At 38.8% G+C, this 17,625-nt stretch overlaps 1 protein-coding gene across 1 annotated transcript in view; it reads right to left on the reverse strand.

Annotated features, from left to right (window-relative positions):
* LOC131693162 (uncharacterized) overlaps window positions 1–17,625 on the reverse strand; it is a 170,648-nt gene that overhangs the window by 105,267 nt on the left and 47,756 nt on the right. The window contains exon 2 of the mRNA XM_058980771.1: window positions 11,299–11,355. Within this exon, the coding sequence (XP_058836754.1) occupies window positions 11,299–11,355 (57 nt within the window). The remainder of the gene's footprint in view (window positions 1–11,298; window positions 11,356–17,625) is intronic.

Genomic DNA, 17,625 nt, shown 5'->3' on the forward strand with positions numbered 1-17,625 from the left:
GCCGCAGTGCATTGGGCAAAGAAACCTCGACAGGTTGGTATACACTTTGATTGAGTAAAAACATCAAAAGGTCTCTCTAAATCTGCCATACGATATATTCGAAATTTTTTTATTGTATTTGTTTATATTTAATGGAGGAAAGGAATTTTAGAAAATTTTGTGCGCTCGAGAGTTTGAAGCATCGTTTGAATACAATGTGGCGATTTTATTATTACATAAACGCTTAAAAAAACTATTTTTAAATTTCGAAACAATCTTATATCATTTCGATGTTCAAACTATCACACTGTTTGAGTGTTTTCGAATAGAAATTAACATAAAAATTTCGTTTAATGCTGATTTTTTTAACAAAATTACTACAGGGTCCGAAAAAAAAAACGTTTTCGAACTTTTATGTTGGTAATACATCTGCATTCTATATCAGATTAGTAATTGCGCTAAAAACTATATTATTTACACAAATCTGAATGAATGGCAACTCTGAGCCACTTTAAAAATCGGTATTAAAATCGGACAAAATTTTCATGTGTGAAAATCATTGGCATGCGACTCTTTTGAAGCACCATTCTATAATAGAATCAAAGATGAATTCTCGAAATGGGATGTTCCTATTTGTCTATCAATTGTGCAAATCTTTCCACTAGCGTGCAAACATAGGAAAGTATTTTCCCAATTAAGTATCAATATTGTTACCACAGCTACTGCATACCTCCCTGTGATCACTCTCATTTTATGATCATCACACCAAAATACCACATCGAATGAAAATAATGCCCAATCATCGAAACCAATCATCCCTGCCGTTTCAGCTTATCGATGCTGGTGTGTTTCGGTCCAAAGTACACTTCATCAGTTTGTTGGATCAATTTGAAAAAAACAACATACCGGCTCTCCAGTGAATTCATATGAAAGACCACAGAGAACAGACATCCATGTATATGAACATTTGAATAAAACCGTTAAATTTCTAGTGACGCCATCCCGAATTAGAGGTGTGCCACCCTACATATGATCCGCTGTCAATGCAGCCAAACTAAGTAGTAGACCCGGCTGCGAGCATCCAGTTTCCCTTTGAAAATATCTTTAATTTCTACATTCGATATAAATGTCCATTCTCTGTGGCCCGGCATATGTTAGCTGTTATTGTTGTGTTGCCATAACAACTCTTACAGATCAGTCGTTCCCTATATATTACCAGAAAAACTAATTCAGAAACGTGCGCTCAGTCCAACTCCGAAATCAAACAAACTCGTCAAAGTAAGCTCTTTCGCGTGACCCAATTGCAAGTGAAGTGGAAATTAACCCCGAAAATAGGTAGGTACATAATTGAATTCATCAAGTGCGCCCACCGTTGTTGCCTTGTTGGCGGCGGCGGGTGCGGATTTTTGACGTCGTCTTTCTTTTTGCGCAAAAGCTTCGTGGCGGTATTTTGCACTTCACTTCCGTGGGAACGAAGCAGATTTGTTCCTGTCTTCGGTTTCCCTCTCGAGTTATAGTTGTGACTGGTGACTGCTGGCGAATCGCATTCACATGTGGTTTTATTTTGCTAAAGAGAAAAAAAACAAATCCAAGACTGTGCGAAAAAAGGGCGCGTTAGTTTCCTCATACATACTTAGTAACTCTTTCATCTTGCTTCCGATAGTGCATTTTTCTCATTGAATTACTGCTGCTTTCATTGACACGACGGGAGGCCTTCGATTTTATCTCGCACCAGTAATCGTTACATAAAATGCAGTAAGTTGAAGTCTCGCCGTGCGTACGGAGCCAGCCCCTTAGATTGGAGCAGCAGCAGCGCAACGGGGTGCAGCCAGAGCTGGCCGTTGACGTAATTATGCACAGTAACAAAGAGATTAGCTGTTTGTTGGCGGCTTCCCCTGCTTATGATTCGATGTTGTTCTCCGCGTATAATTATCTATTGCATCTTTTATTCTCATCGCATATTGATTAACACATGCTTGGAATGTACTTAGACCTTTCAGTACAGATTACGATTGAGTTGTTTTTTATTTAAATTAAGCTGACATACGGCTTCTATAAAAAATATCAGTCGAGTTGAATTAGTGAAAAAACGAGTGACTTGCTGATTCGGTATTTTAAACAGGACTACTTTTTGTTAGACCTCCGATAGATGGACTATTGAATAGCAAAATTTCATGTTAATTTGACTTAGATCTGGTAGGGAGAAACAAATTCAATAAACGTGAATGTCACGACGAGCCAGAATGAAACTGTCATTGCGAGCCAAGAAAAAATGTTACCAGTCCGGGCAGTGTATAGTGACAAAGAATAGTGCTAATCCTTTATTTTGCGCACTCTCCGCTTCGTCGAAGTTTCAGTATTTTTTCCCTTCTTTTGTGTTTCTGTTTCTAAGTACCGTTAGCCGGCCAGTGACCAGTGAAGCAGTGTTCTTCTAGTAAGCCATCTGGATTCCGTTACATACACAAGTTAAGTATTATTTTACGTTTCTTGGTTCTTCTACTAACGTGCACTGGGCAATAGGCCCGTGCAAAAATGACTTCCCCTGACGGCGGTTCATCTCAAGGTGAGATGGATATCGAAACAAAATCGGGTCCCCGGCTTAAAGTATATCCAAGCTCGGCCACCGGGCCCTTCGTGATATTCTTCTGGATCAAAGACAAAAAGTGATTAAATCTGTTGCAGATGTCTCGAGTTCTGACGGATCGGTATTCGGCCATGACAGAAATATCGAAAATTCACCCTGGTAAGCTTCGGGTGCTTGTAAACTGTTTAAATCAGGCAAATGATATCCTGACTACGGGCCTTTAATGAAGGAGAACAGAGTGTATATTCCAGCTAACGGGGTTGAAGTCTGTGGCGTCGTTTCCGATTCGCGTCTGAGTTGCGAGGACCTGCTGAAACATGGAACTGGCTGTTTCAAAGACCCCAGGCTTAAGCCAGTGAAAATACTGGAGTGCCAACGTTTGCATTCAGCAGCAGTCGCAGCTGACGGAAAGAAAACATACGTCAACTCAGACTCTTATCGGGTGGCCTTCGCCGGTTTTGCTCCTCTTTGACAAGGTTCGTCTACCAGTTCGCTTCTTTGTGCCACGGGTCATGAACTGTACTAATTACAAACAATTGGGACACAAAGTCTCCCATTGTACCAATAACCCCAGGAGAGATTATCTTCTGCTGTGCCTAGAATCAATAGAAAAAGGAGGAACATTTCCTCTTTCAAGCTTCATCGTAAAGGCCAGAAGGTGTTTGTTCATGGTTTCCCTAAAGTAACTACTCAAGGAAGTACTGGTGCGTACTCGCTCCCGGTCATAGAAACCTGAGCTCAGAAAAGGAGTTCTCAGCACTTCCAGAAACATCAAAAACTCCAAGGGTTCCCATATCTCAGCCAGAGAAAGAAACCAGCGCTGGCTTAATAAATTTCTTTGACATTGTGGACCGTATTTTTACAGTACTAAATATTTCTGACCCTCTTAAAAGCACATTGACAAGCTTTCTCCCCGCAGTAAAAACATTTTCGATGCAGTTCACTGCAAAATGGCCAATACTTTCAGTGATTGTATCCTTCGATGGCTAATTCATCGACCGAGGTCACGGATTTAATCACTGTTCTACAGTGGGATTGCACAAGCATTATCCCGAAAATCGATTCCTTTAAAGTCTTACTAAATAACTTGAAATTGCAGTATGCGAGACATGGCTTACTTCAGAAATAGACCTACACTTCCACGATTTTAATATTATTCGCTTGGATCGAGAAGACTCTTATAGAGGATTACTTTTGGAGATCAAAAAGTGCTATTCTTTTAACCGAATCGACCTCCCCTCGACACCAGGCATTGAAGTTGTTGCTTGCCAAACCAAAATTAAAGGCAAAGACCTTTGCATTGCTTCCACCTACATCCCCCCAAGAGCCTCAGTTAACCACTGACGGCTTGGCGATATTGCGGAACTCCTCCCCGCACCGAGACTAGTTTTAGGTGACAGCATGGGGTTGCCTTCATGACGATAATCGATCTGCCTCATTCCATGAGCTATGCGACAACTTCAATATAGCCATTTTGAACACAGATGAAATGACACGGCTTCCGGCTTCCCCAGCGCGTCAGAGCGCGTTAGACTTGTTCCTCTGTTCGACATTGCTGCGGCTAGGTTGCACGTGAAAGATAATCCCTGATCCCCATGGGAGCAACCATCTGCCGATTGTAATTACGATTCCTAACGGTTCAGGGTCATCGAATACAATTAATGTTTCGTATGACCTCACACGAAATATTGATTGGAAGAGCTACGCATCCGCGATATCCGGAAAAGTAGACACAAGAGCTTCCTCCGGGGGAAGAGAACGGGTTCCTGATTGGCTTGATTCTCGATACAGCGATCCAAGCTCAGACTAAACGCATACCAGACGCGAACTCTCGCGGACGTCCTCCCAAGCCATGGTGGGCAAAGAGTGCTCAGGCATGTACGCGGAGAAGGCCGCCACGTATAAGACCTTCCGAAATTTGTTTGAGGAAATGATTTCGCCTCGAAAATTGAGTTGAAGCAAATGGCTTACTGTCCGATACACAATTAGGTCTCCGCAAAGGCAAAGAGGTGAGCGATTGTCTTGCGTTGCTCTCAACAGAAATTCAAATGGCGTAATCTAGCAAAGAGCAGATGGCATCCTCTTGAGCCCTCCAGCTGGGTATCGAATTCTCCATGGAGAAAACTAAGCTAGTCATATTATCAAGGAAGTGTGACCCAGCGAAACTGCAGCTTTAATTAATGGATCAAACTATTGCTCAGGTTTCAACATTCAAATATCCCGGGGTCTAACTCGACTATAAAGGTACCTGGGGATGTCACATTAGGTATCTGAAACAGAAGTTCCAAAAAAGAATCAACATTCTCCGTACAATAACCGGAATCAGAGCTGGACAATATCAGTTCAGTTGTATCAGAACACGTGAAATTGATAGGCGAACAAACTGAACCATCACTCATTTTACTGAATTTTCAGTTGTATGCATCAGTCACTGACATTGACTACCAGCGAAGTGATATTTTAAACAACATACTGTTCGACATTGATCCTATGTTTGTCTGACAATGATCCGATGTTGGTCCGACATAAGCCCAATATTGGTCCGATATCGGTCTGACATTGGTCCGACACAAGCTTAAAATTGGCCCGATGTTGGTCTGACATCGGCCCGATGTCGGTCCAGCACTGCCCGATATTGGTCCGACGTTGGTCCAACCTTGGTTTAACATTCCATCTAATATCCACCATCAACGTTTTCCAATCTTCTTACTTGCTCACTATCATTCAGTAAGTGAAATGATATTGGTGTTGAATTGATATTCGTCCGAAAAGGTGATTGCTCAAAACGGAAGGATATCAGCTATCAAGTGATTTCACTGAAATTGTTCAGCTCTGACCAGAATATGAACCCACCCAAGAGACCTGATCAGGCTGTACCAAACAACGATATTGTCGGTGATGGAGTACGGAAGTTTCTGTTTCCGCTCCGCTGCGAACATACATTTCATCAAACTAGAGCGAATACGGGCGTTCTTCCGCTGAAAAGTCGATTTTTGGACCTCTCATATCGATTGCTCATCCGATGCGATATCTTGAATCCGTTAGTAATTACAAATTTCGAAAGGATTTTCGAGTTCAATTCTCATGACCCGATTTATGTCCTTGTACTTCGATTACATGGTACAAAATATCAATCCTTCTTCATATTATCCCAACCGTGTCAATCTCCTTCATGCTTCTGATTCAACTGTATTCTGCGACAGATCCATGAAAGACGAGATTCGTGGAATCCCGGATCACATACGTCCGCAAGTGATCCCAAGCATTTTTCATAGTAAATTTCACGAAGTCGACGGCAACAAAATGTTCTACACTGACGGGTCAAGCCTCAACGGCTCCACTGGCTTCGGTATATACAATCAAAACCTCACCGTCTTATTCAAACTTACTGATCCGGCTTCAGTTTACGTCGAAGAACTTTCTGCTATTCAGTATACCCTTGGGATCATTGATAATTTGCCCACCGATCATTACTTTATTGTCTCGGACAGCGTCAGCTCAATAGAAGCTCTCCGTTCAATGAAACCTATAAAGCACATTTCATATTTTCTGTGGAAAATATGGGAGTACCTGCGTGGTTTGTCGGTAAGATCGAACAAGATTACCTTAGTTTGGGTTCCCTCGCATTGCTCCATCCCCGGTAATGAGGAAGCGGACTCTTTAGCTAAGACGGGCACTTTAGAAGGTGACATCTACGAAAGATCAATCTGCGTCAGTTAATTTTTCAATATCTCTCGTCATAGGATGCTAGAAAGTTGGTGATATCTCAGAGCAATAGAGAGTTAGGACGGTGCCTACATTCTATCATCCCGAAGGTATCAACAAAACCTTAGTTCAGAGGAATGGATGTGGATCGGAATTTCATTCGTGTGATGTTTCGGCTCATGTCCAATCACTACACGTAGACGCTCAACTCCGAAGTATTGGGCGCGCAAATAGCGGTATCTGCGCTTGTGGCAACGGTTATCACGATATCGAACATATTGTCTGGGCATGCGCCGAGTACTATTCTACCAGAAGATCACCCAATGTCCCGGTTCAAGATGTACTGACAAGCCGCGTTCTCATCTATATGTCTTCCTAAAAACCGTCAATATAAAGATTTAACTGTTCCTATTATTTTTCTTATCATTCTCAGAAGACACCTCTTCCGCTTTAACCGTACACCAACGATGGTTTAATGCGACTTCAAGCAGACACGAAACATCTATGTCGACTGAGCCAACAAACACGGGACCCACAGCACAAACCTCACACGTGCAATTGTGTGTTTTGCCGATTCGCATCTGAGCCGTACTACGAAATCGTCTGGACTGCCGGCTCGAGGAAGACCGCCCGGCGTCCCAGTACACGATGCTTACTGCTGAAGACAGCCAGAGTCTGTAATCCTTACCGCTGATCTCCCGATGCCGGCAACTAAAAGTTTATACATTTCTCCATCCTGTCTGCCCTGTCTCTGATATCCAGATGTAGGAGTTCACCAGCCACCTCCTAAATATCTTCCCAAAATTTATTTGCCCCCTGTCTTTTCTAGGTTTAGTTGTTCAATATATACTCTCGTTAAGAATTGCCCAACAGTACTACTACTCAAAAAAAGCCGCAATTAACCCCCCTAATCTTAACAGAATTGAATCACTCTCTCTAGTTAGTCCTATTTTTAATATGATTGTTAAATGTCCCGTTTAGTTAATAATTAATTCTCCAATAATCTCTCTGCTAATAATGTACAGTGCATTGCTACACAAAAAAACACGCAAAATGACTCCCCCCAATCTTACGAATATTATAATTTTTTTTATTTCGATTATAGAGGTTTTAACCGTATTCGCCTCTACGAATATTATAAATACCCTCTCGTATATGTATCAGTTAGCTGCTAAATTTCTTCGGTTTCATTATATAAAAACAAAACAATATTTAAATGTGTAACACCCTAGTTTTAAGAAATTCAAAATGTAAAATAAAGAAAAAATGGCACCTTCAAGCTAACGCCTTATCAAATAAACGAATTGAATAAAAAAAAGTTCATCCCACGCTCTTCAGTTTGCTGTGCGATTGGAAACTTTGCATACATGCTCGAGAATAGCAATGCGATAGGTGAGTGAGGGTTTGGATCAGGGTTGTTAATCGATAATTAATCGTCATCGTCGATAACGTTAACCACCCGTCAACGTCATCGGAAACTACGTTAACGATAATGTATCGTCGCCTTCATCGTCATCGTCGATAATTGTATCGTCGTTTTCATCGTCATCGTCGGTTCATCGGTTATCGCGATACATTTTGCGTTACTTTCCCGTTTATTGGGGTTGAAGTTGGTGCGGTTAACTTTCAATTGTTTAGAAATAAATAACTATTGAAGGACATGTTGTTGGCAGTTGAAAATCAATAGTTTTGAACATTTTCTATGCACAGGGGGGGGGGGGGGTTTCCGACGATGTGTCAAAATGGAATTTTTTGGCAACTTTTCGGGAGAGTTTTATATTGAAGAGAAAGTTATTGGCAGTTGACAATTAATAGTTTTGTACATTTTCAATACACAGGGGGTTCGACGATGTGTCAAAATGGAGTTTTCAACTTTTGAGGAAAGTTTGTTATATTTAAGAAGTTATTGGTAAGTGAAAATCAATAGTTTTGGGCATTTTCAATGTACCGTCGGTGCATCAAAATAGAATTTTTTTTCAACTTTTCGCGAACTTTTTATATTGAAGGGCAGTTGAAAATCGATAGATTTGGACATTTTCAATTCACTCGAGGATCCAAATTGGCAAAAAGGTGAAAGAAATTCTTTGAACCACGAAAAACATTTTTAGTTATAGTGTCTTCAGCAAAGTTTAATTATATTTTTTGCATTTTGAAAGTATTAGTTGGGTGATTAATCCCTCTAAAGCTGAGAAGAAAGTTTTTGCTTATGTTTATGAAAATAAAAAAAAATCTTTGGCAAAGTTGTTGAGAATATCTTAAGTATTAACTTCGCTGAAGAGACTATGTGTCTATCTGTCGATTTTAATTTACATTTGTGGACATTTTTTTGATATACCCCTGAAAATTGCTTTTTTCAAAATACTTTTCCTGGTAATTTTGTAGAATTTCTAAATGTTCCAAGATGTTGTTCAGCATAAGAAAATACAGAATTTTTGTAATGTAAGTTTATTTGTATCTCTTACAACTTAGAAGTTATCGAATGTTTTAGTGCCCAAAAAGCGATATTTTGGTACGGAAGCCGCCAATTTCCGCAGACGAATACCAATACGAATCTGTAAGACAAACACTATCAAAATCGTTTGGTGGGCTCTAGCTTACGTTCAAGTCAAATTCGAGTAAATTCCTTCTTTAGCATATTTTCTTATCTTAGAGATGCAAAATATACAAAAATAATAATACTGTACTGAAAGACCTTTGTCGAGGAACTAAAGAAGGATATTTTAACCGCTTCGGTTTATTATAAAGAAAGGAAAAATATATGTTAGTCCAGATGTTTGCGTTTCGACTTCGTCTCTTCAGAACCAGAAAAAACATGTGCCGATTTTATCAATGTCATCGTTTTATCAGCCTATAATTCGCCAAGGGGCTGATAAAAACGGGTCTTCACTGTATTCAAAAAACGTTTAAAACTCTATTATGAGGCCGTACATAAATTACACTACATATTTAAGGGTAAAAGAAAGAAGCATGAAGCATCTTGTTACATAGTGGAGAGAAGAAACGGAGGAGGGGGCTAAAAGCTTCCTAACTAGAAAAGGAAATCAAACATTGGAAATATGTATGTATTTTCTCCTTTTCAAAATCCGAAATCTTCTGGTTTAAATTAAAATTATAATAAAATCTGTTAATCACCACACAACTTGAATGTGTAGTATAATTTGTGAATGGCCTAATAATAGTGGTTTAGTAGTTTTTTCAATATATGTTTTTGCATGCTAAAAATTACTAATTGCACAATAGCTCATAATTTGTTTTCTTCATGGTCAAAACAATATTGATCACCTTTTTGCCGCTTGGAAACACTGTGCACCTGGGACTCTTCTGTGCACCAACTTACTCGAAAAGTTGAAAAAATTCAATTTTAACACATCGTCGGACCCTTCTGCGTATTGAAATGTCCAAAATTATTGATTTTCAATTGCCAACAACTTTCCCTTCAACATAATACATTTTCCCGAAAAGTTTAAATAGTTTCATTTTGACGCATCGTCAGACCCCGCTGTGCATAGAAAATGTCCAAAACTATTGATTTTCAACTGCCAACAACATGTCCTTCAATAGGTATTTATTTCTAAACAATTGAAAGTTAACCGCATTAACTTCAACTCCAATAAACGGGAAAGTAACGCAACATGTATCGCGATAACCGATGAACCGACGATGACGATGAAAGCGACGATACAATTATCGACGATGACGATGAAGGCGACGATACATTATCGTTAACGGAGTTTCCGATGACGATACATTATCGTTAACGAGTAACGCCGATAAATTATCGTGAAAAATGTATCGCATTAACAACCCTGGTTTGGATTGAGTTCAGCACCACTGAGTGTGGCCTGTGTGCGCTAATTGTGGGTTTACGTTGGGACAAATTGATTTCTTTTTTGTTTTTTGTGATTATTCGGTTGTCGATACTGGGGGAATTATCATGTCAAAATACATGAAAGCACCGGCGGACCGGTAGTACCAGGTATATTGTGGGGAGTACTGGGGTTACCCCTCTTTCCGAAAAATGAAGAATATTCATACCGGTTTTAATACCTGTCTTGCGACATATAAAACTTTATGATTTTGTAAAACAAATGCATTGGAAACCATTCTGAGGGTTTTTTGGTCGAAATGGCCACATCCCAGGGTACTCCGGGAACCTGGTTTCTCCGGAAAAAGGACACTTTTCAACTTCATGATTATTCATCCCGGATCCCAAATGAACAAATATATTTTAACAATAAAACAATTTTAACATATTTATAATAGTCATCAAAATAAAAAAGTCAACCCTTTAACATGGAAACTTTTTTTAACCACGCACAAAAATTCAGTATGATTTCGATCGTTTATATAATAATTCCCCATTAAATTAAGGGATTACAAACCTTTTTCTTTTTAAAGAATCAATTTTTTAACATTATCTGAGAATACAACTCCTTGAGAATAAATGCTCTAATTTTCGTAGATTACACATTTTGAATGTACATTACTCATCATATTTAAATATTCCCATTGCTTTGGTGACAATTAACTTTGCTTAAATCTAGCAAAAAGCTATGCAAGAACATTAATTAGTACCCGTTTATTAACATCGCTAACATTTACCGCAGTATATTATCATAACCAGTAGTAACAATTATTAAGGTATGCGTTAACCAGTTTAACCTTTCTTCCGAACGAATGTGGTATTTTGATTTGTGTTAGCAGCAACCGTTTGATGGTGGGTTGATCCGTCAAATGATTCACATATTATTAGACTATAACATGGTACACAGACAAATAGACATTGTGATAGAAAAAAAATCCTATATAGCTAGCTTCTAGCTCTTGCATAATTATAAAAATACTGTTCCCAGAGGGAACTTCTCACAGGAGTAATACATACAAGAAAATAGCGTGTCGTGTCTGTTTGTCCATGCGTGCTTGTTACATAACGATTTACGAACATGGTATTCAGCAGATGTAAATTCTTAACTGTAGTTACACTCGATTAACATACAATTAGTGATTCTGTTGGCGACTAGTTGACTTACCTTGGTGGAAACGCTAAGCGGCAGCAAGTTCAGCATCGATTCCGATCGAGATATCACCTTCAGGGGGGAAAAGAAAAATGAACGTGAGGTGAGTGCGATAATGAAGGAAGTGCTGGTTTTTCGGAAGTATTTGCAGATGGCGGTTACAAAACACACAAGACAACAAAGAACACATAAATGAGGTGAACTGAAATGATTCGATGAGTGCGCGCATGGCGCCATTAACAACGGTATTTATTTTTCATATACAAGAAATCCAATATTTTACAAATTTATGACAGGTTTTCGTCTATCATTCCTTTCACCAACAATTTATAGAGCAACAATCTACTGCTACTTCAAACTCACCGGCACAATGATAAAGTGGAACGTTCTTTCTCTCCATCAAATCTCTCTGCCAACGAGCTGGAGTCACGCTTTGCTGGCCCACAGGGCAGAAGGGGGGTTTTAACTTATGGAGCCTTCCATCTATCATAGCACAGCATAAGTACAAGCACTGACTTCTAGTGTCTAGCCATTAGGGGCTCAACATTTCGTAACATTACTGTGTGCTATATTTCACCCAGCTTCCGAGAGCTCTCTATTGTTCAAATGTTCACCGAACGACAGTCCGGTTTCGTAACGCGCCCATTTTCCACATGTAGTATTTATTGCAGTTGGTTCATATCTCTCCCTTGTCTTTTGCCTATAGCCACAGAAGTGCAGAAAGTTGGTCGAGTAGGAAGGAACCCGTAGCTGCAAGTTGCGAAAAAATTCGCCGAAACTAGTGCGAACCATTTTCCCAAACTTTACGACACGCGCCGTTAAACACGTAACGGCACAATTTATATAAAAATTAGCACGATATTTTATTGCTGCTCTGCGAGCCCGCGCAACGACCGGAGCCAAAAACCATTCAAATCGACAAAAACCCAGTTTCGAAACCCGAAAAAATGGGGGAAATGGGAATCTACGTCTTCTGGTGCAGTGTAACATGCAAATCAAACTGAATCGATCGAAATGCGATTTGGAAATGCCATTACGAAGAAACGACGATCGAGAAAAGACCTAACGGATGAGAAAAAAGAAGCTGTCAGCACTTCAGTTCGGCTGAGTGAAAGTGTTTTTCGGTACACCGCCAACGAAATTGCAATAAAATGACGTTATCTTTAAAAGAGAATGGTCGGTAGAGGGTGGGATTTGGCGGGGAGGGGGAATATAAACACAACACAAATCGGAAATCATGCGAAACAAAACAAAAGTGAAATAGCATCACTTTTCTATTATTCCGTTGGGTTGGATCAGGGGGATATTAACGACCATTGGAGGTGGCAAGTGAAAAGTAGATGGTTGTTAGAGAGGAGGAAGCTACTTGCAGCAACTGCAGCGCAGTGTGCTTTGATTGTTCGAATTACGCGCTCGTAAATGTGGCATTTCATTCGCCTCACCTCGTTGGGTGGTCATGGTGTCGATGTTGAAGAGGCAAACCGACCCTTTCAGTGTTGGGCATATTTTTTTTCTGCTGAGCACCTATGAGTAATGGGAGAGTGTACTCATTATTTTTTTAATGTTACAGGTTACATACTTGTTGTCTTGATTCAATAAAAATATTGAGTAATCATAAACACGATTAAATGAAATGTTTATTATTTAGGTAGGTAATATAATTTATTTTAGGTTAATAGCGCCTGGAAACTATACTACAACGACTCTTACGCAAACAAAATAAAGTTGCTGGAGAGTCCGGGACATATTGTACGTACATTTAGTCAAGATTCATTAGGGCATTCTAATAGCTGTGCGATTATCTTCTCAAAAATGTGAGTTTAGTGTGCGTGATATTTTAGGTCTAGATGAAACGAGTAAAATGAAGTCGCCAACTTAAGCCCAGAATAAAATGAAGTAAGCATTTTTCCAACATTTTTTTTAGAAAATAATGAAATACGCCTGAGAGCATAGTTTGTAGTAGAATATAGTTTTCTGCCTTCAGTTAGAGATCAGTAATATACTTTAATTACATAACCTAAAAGGCAACACCGGTATTAACATGTCCCGGCCTCTCCTACTTTATAAATGTATCAGATCACAAGTGTGTATTATTAGTATCATATCGTTGACGTACTTTTTGTCATAAACATTTAGTAGCTCTCAGAATTTTTATCTGTCTTCGTACAACACAAGGAACATTCCTAGATCTCAGCATCTCTCAAGTAGGTGTTTAAATTCTCACTCTATCACTTGAACCAATACATGAATTGAATATCTTGGTAAGACGGTTGGTTAGATAGAATCTGCTGTAATCGGTAGAGTAACTTTTGTAACAGTGCAAAGTGATGATTTCATATTGCTCAGCGTTCGCTTTTTGTCTGACGAACTGCTTTGGCCTGGCCTAGTATAGCTTGTTCCATTCCGTACTACACACCAATTACGTACAGTTTTTTTTAGTTTTCCTCCCAAATAAGACTTTGTGAGATGTTGGTGAACTTCCCCTCCCCCTACCATAAATCTTACTGAGATTCAAACAAATCAATGTGTTTATTATTTTTTTATGGTGACAAAGACTAACCATTCAATATAGGGATATCTTTACAAAACTCAGAGAAAAACAGAACATATAGTTTTTAAATTTAGTAACTTTATTTGTACTAAACAGAATAACACAATTTGTGCACTAATCAGTCAGAAATATGTTCATTATTTTATACTAAATTTCGAAAAAAAATTTAGCCGGTTTACTGAGAAAACGATTCTTAGCAGCAACCTAGTCAATGCTGTAGTTAGTTTGTTTCGGTCTGTGCTAATAGAATAGCATACTGTAGTTGAACATACGTAAACAGATTAAGAGTAACATTCGATGAATATGATTAAGCGTCACATTACACAGATGAAATCACCATATTGTATTTGATTTCAAGGGATCCAGAATGGGATATTTTGTAATGGCAATTGAAATGATAAGAAAACAATGGAAGGCTACAACTATGTGTTGCATTTCTCTTAATTGAGATGGGCGAGAGAACGGCGAACCGATCAAATGAATCGAATGAATGGATCACGATTCTTATTTTTAAAGTAGCCATTCTCCTCTAGAGAAAAAATCTGTAGTTGAGCGACTTAGTGGAATGTATAACAAAGAAGAAGTTGAACTGAAAATAACTGAATGAATGCGCTGCACGGAACGAATGAGGTACAAGGCAACCAACCAGAACATTCCCTTTAGCGGGACGGAAATGAATTTTATTTCATTCCTCTTTCAAGCTCTAGCAAATGGATTAAGTTTGCTGAGCAGCTTATTGTAGTCATAGATCGCATGAAAATAAATAGAGACACATGAGCACTAATTTGTATGCATGGAATCTACTCCAAATTGAAATCGTACAGATATATCTTTAATCTTCCCCAATGAGTCACTGAATCGATCAAGAGTCGATTCCTTTTTGTATTTATGTAGGGTGATGAGCCTATTTTCACCATACTAAGCAAGGTGCCTCACTAATTCGGTAATTTCTTGCCTTACAATCAATGGAATGCGTAAAAATTGACATGAACCGCTTTGCTTCGTCGTTAAGAACCAATATAATAACACAAATGCGTTGAAAACAGTAAAATTCTCGTGTTTGAGCACAATGAAAACTCGAATCGAGTGCCCCTGTTGTTGCGCTACCATTTGACTCAATGCGTTGAACAAAGATGGCAGACACTGCTCTAACCAACGGCTTCAAATGGGTAGGGTTATAATAGAAACATGGTGCAAATAGGCTCATCACCCTATTTATCACGCACATCAACAGGCCGCACTCGGCCCCAATGATGGAAACTTAAACTAATTACATCTAAAAAACTGCAGGAATCGATTTCTTAATGATATCCGAGACAAATGAAAGTCGAACAGGTGCGACACACGATTGAAGAGGCGTTGTAGTCCCGTGATAGCGGCATTAGCTGTTTGAATAGTTCGTCGAAACGGCAATCTCAGAAGAACGGTTCCGCGTAACGTTCTGGACCTTGCTTGGATGTTGACTCGCTATAGTAAATCTGGAGAATCAATGCGTCCTGACAGAAGATCAGAGATGAATAAGGCTCTTGCAGTATCTCTACGACGCTGAAGGGTATCGAGCTGGATGAGTTGACACCGACTCTCGTAGCTTGGTAGACGAACAGGATCGCGCCAAGGCAGCCGTCGAAAAACATACCGTATAAATTTTCGTTGAACGCCTTCAATTCGATCGCTGCTATTCATATAATTCGGGTTCCAGACTGCCGAACAATACTCCAGCGTGGAGCGCACTAAAGAGCAGTAGAGGCTTTTGAGACAATAAATGTCTGTAAAGGATTTAGCCGTACGGAAAATGAAGCCCAGGCTTCGCGATGCTTTACCAACAACATACGAAATGTGATTCTTAAATGTAAGTTTTGAATCTAACAGCACTCCAAGATCCTTTGTAATTGAATTGGACACGATTTGCTCTCTAAAGTGAATCAATTTTTGCCACACGCGGTCATTCGTCATCTCTCCGTAGTTACATTGCGTTATTTGATGATGAAGAGTTTCTTGACCTTCTTGGAGGAATATAATCAAGTAGGACAGATTTACCGCAAATTTACCATTAGAACTCCCGTTGTCCAGGCCAGCATTACATAACTTCGTACATCATGAAGTAAGGCGTTTAAGGTGGTTTTCGTAAACAATGCAGCTATGTATAACCACATAAATATTTCAACATATATTACAGTGAAGACCCGATTTTATCAGCCCCCGATTTTATCAGTTTTGTGACCCGATTTTATCAGCTTCATATCAAAATTGATAGTTGGTAGTTTGATGGGCTCTAGCAGACGAAGCAAATTGAATTCGAGCAAATCCTTTCTTGAGCATATTTTTCTTATCTTAGAGATCCGAAATGTGCAAAAAGAAAATTATTTTTTATTTAAATTTTGCACTGTTAGACCCCCTTAAGTGGAGTTTAAGCTAAATAATCAGAAAAGGTTATGAGGCTATATCTAGGGACTAAAGAGGAACATTTTAAGAGCTTCGGTTTCTTAAAAAGAAAGAAAAATATATGTCCCGATTTTATCAGCCGAAAATTCACCAAGGGGCTGATAAAACGGATCTTTACTGTATATATGCAATAATATGTCACTGGATGCCAATCTCCATTGATAGATGATGATTTTTGATACATTAATTACGCATAAAAAACGGGAACTGTTGCCAGTTTTGATTTTTGTTTGTTCATACTATCATCAGATTTTTTGGAAGAGTGCCGAATGCTATTCACGAAAGAATTGCACCACAAGATCTTCTCCGAACGACACAAAATAATCAAATTTCGTTGAAATACAGTTTCACATGTAATGTTCATTCAGTGAAATTTTTCTGTAGAGTTCGGTAAATTTGGTGGAATTAATTTCCATAAATTGGAAACAACAAACAATAATTCGAATTAGCCAGGAATGTGTCGGTTGGGCCAGCAATCTGCCGTTGCGTCAAACGAAGCCAAAATTAAGTAACGAGCTTTTGCCTTATGGAAAACATACATACATTTGCTAAAAAAGTATTTTTTTGAGATTGCGTGGCGTTGAGACAAAAACTTAATATGATTAACCCTTGCATGCCCAACTTTTTTCTAGTGCATGTAGGATTTCCAAACCATTTTTCCTTGAAAACAGTGGGGTCAAGAAAAACTGAAAGCCTTTTTTTTATAAAGATAGGTGCTTCCCTCGCAGTGCTAGTAGCTGCTCAATTTTACCTTCCAATGATCAATACAATTCTCCTAGAATATTTACAATAGTCCAATTGCGTGGAAAACGTAGCCAAAGACAGCCTAAATTGATAGGTTTTATCAGTTTTCGATAATATTGCATCATAACGTAGGTATATGAAAAATTCATTTTCGGTCGTCAATGTAAACAGTCCAATCAGACCAATTGCAATAACTTCAGTTCTAAAACTGATCCTTGTAGCTGTTCATACTCGAATGAAAGGTAATAGTCATATTAATTAACCTTACTTGTTTTTGTGAGTTATAGCTGCCTAAAAACGTTGTTCACAAACAACATGGGCACGAAGTGGTTAATAACAAGAATAACATTTCGAAAAGTATATGAAAAATGATGAAAAATGAGGTTTTGAGTTTGTCGCTAGAAGGTCAGGAACTGTTTTTATGAGTATTTGTTGTATTATCAATTGTATGAATAGCTTCTAAGCAGGATTGGAAATAATAAATACTTCAATATATTTCAATTTAGTGGCTAATAGTGGAGTATATTTGAGTGCTTAATAACGTTTTGTTTACTAGGTATTAGGACTCGTTGTAAAGTTCTGAGCTTGAATAGTCATTCAAAGTA

Source organism: Topomyia yanbarensis, chromosome 3 (assembly GCF_030247195.1).
Source record: "Topomyia yanbarensis strain Yona2022 chromosome 3, ASM3024719v1, whole genome shotgun sequence".
NCBI lineage: Eukaryota > Metazoa > Arthropoda > Insecta > Diptera > Culicidae > Topomyia > Topomyia yanbarensis.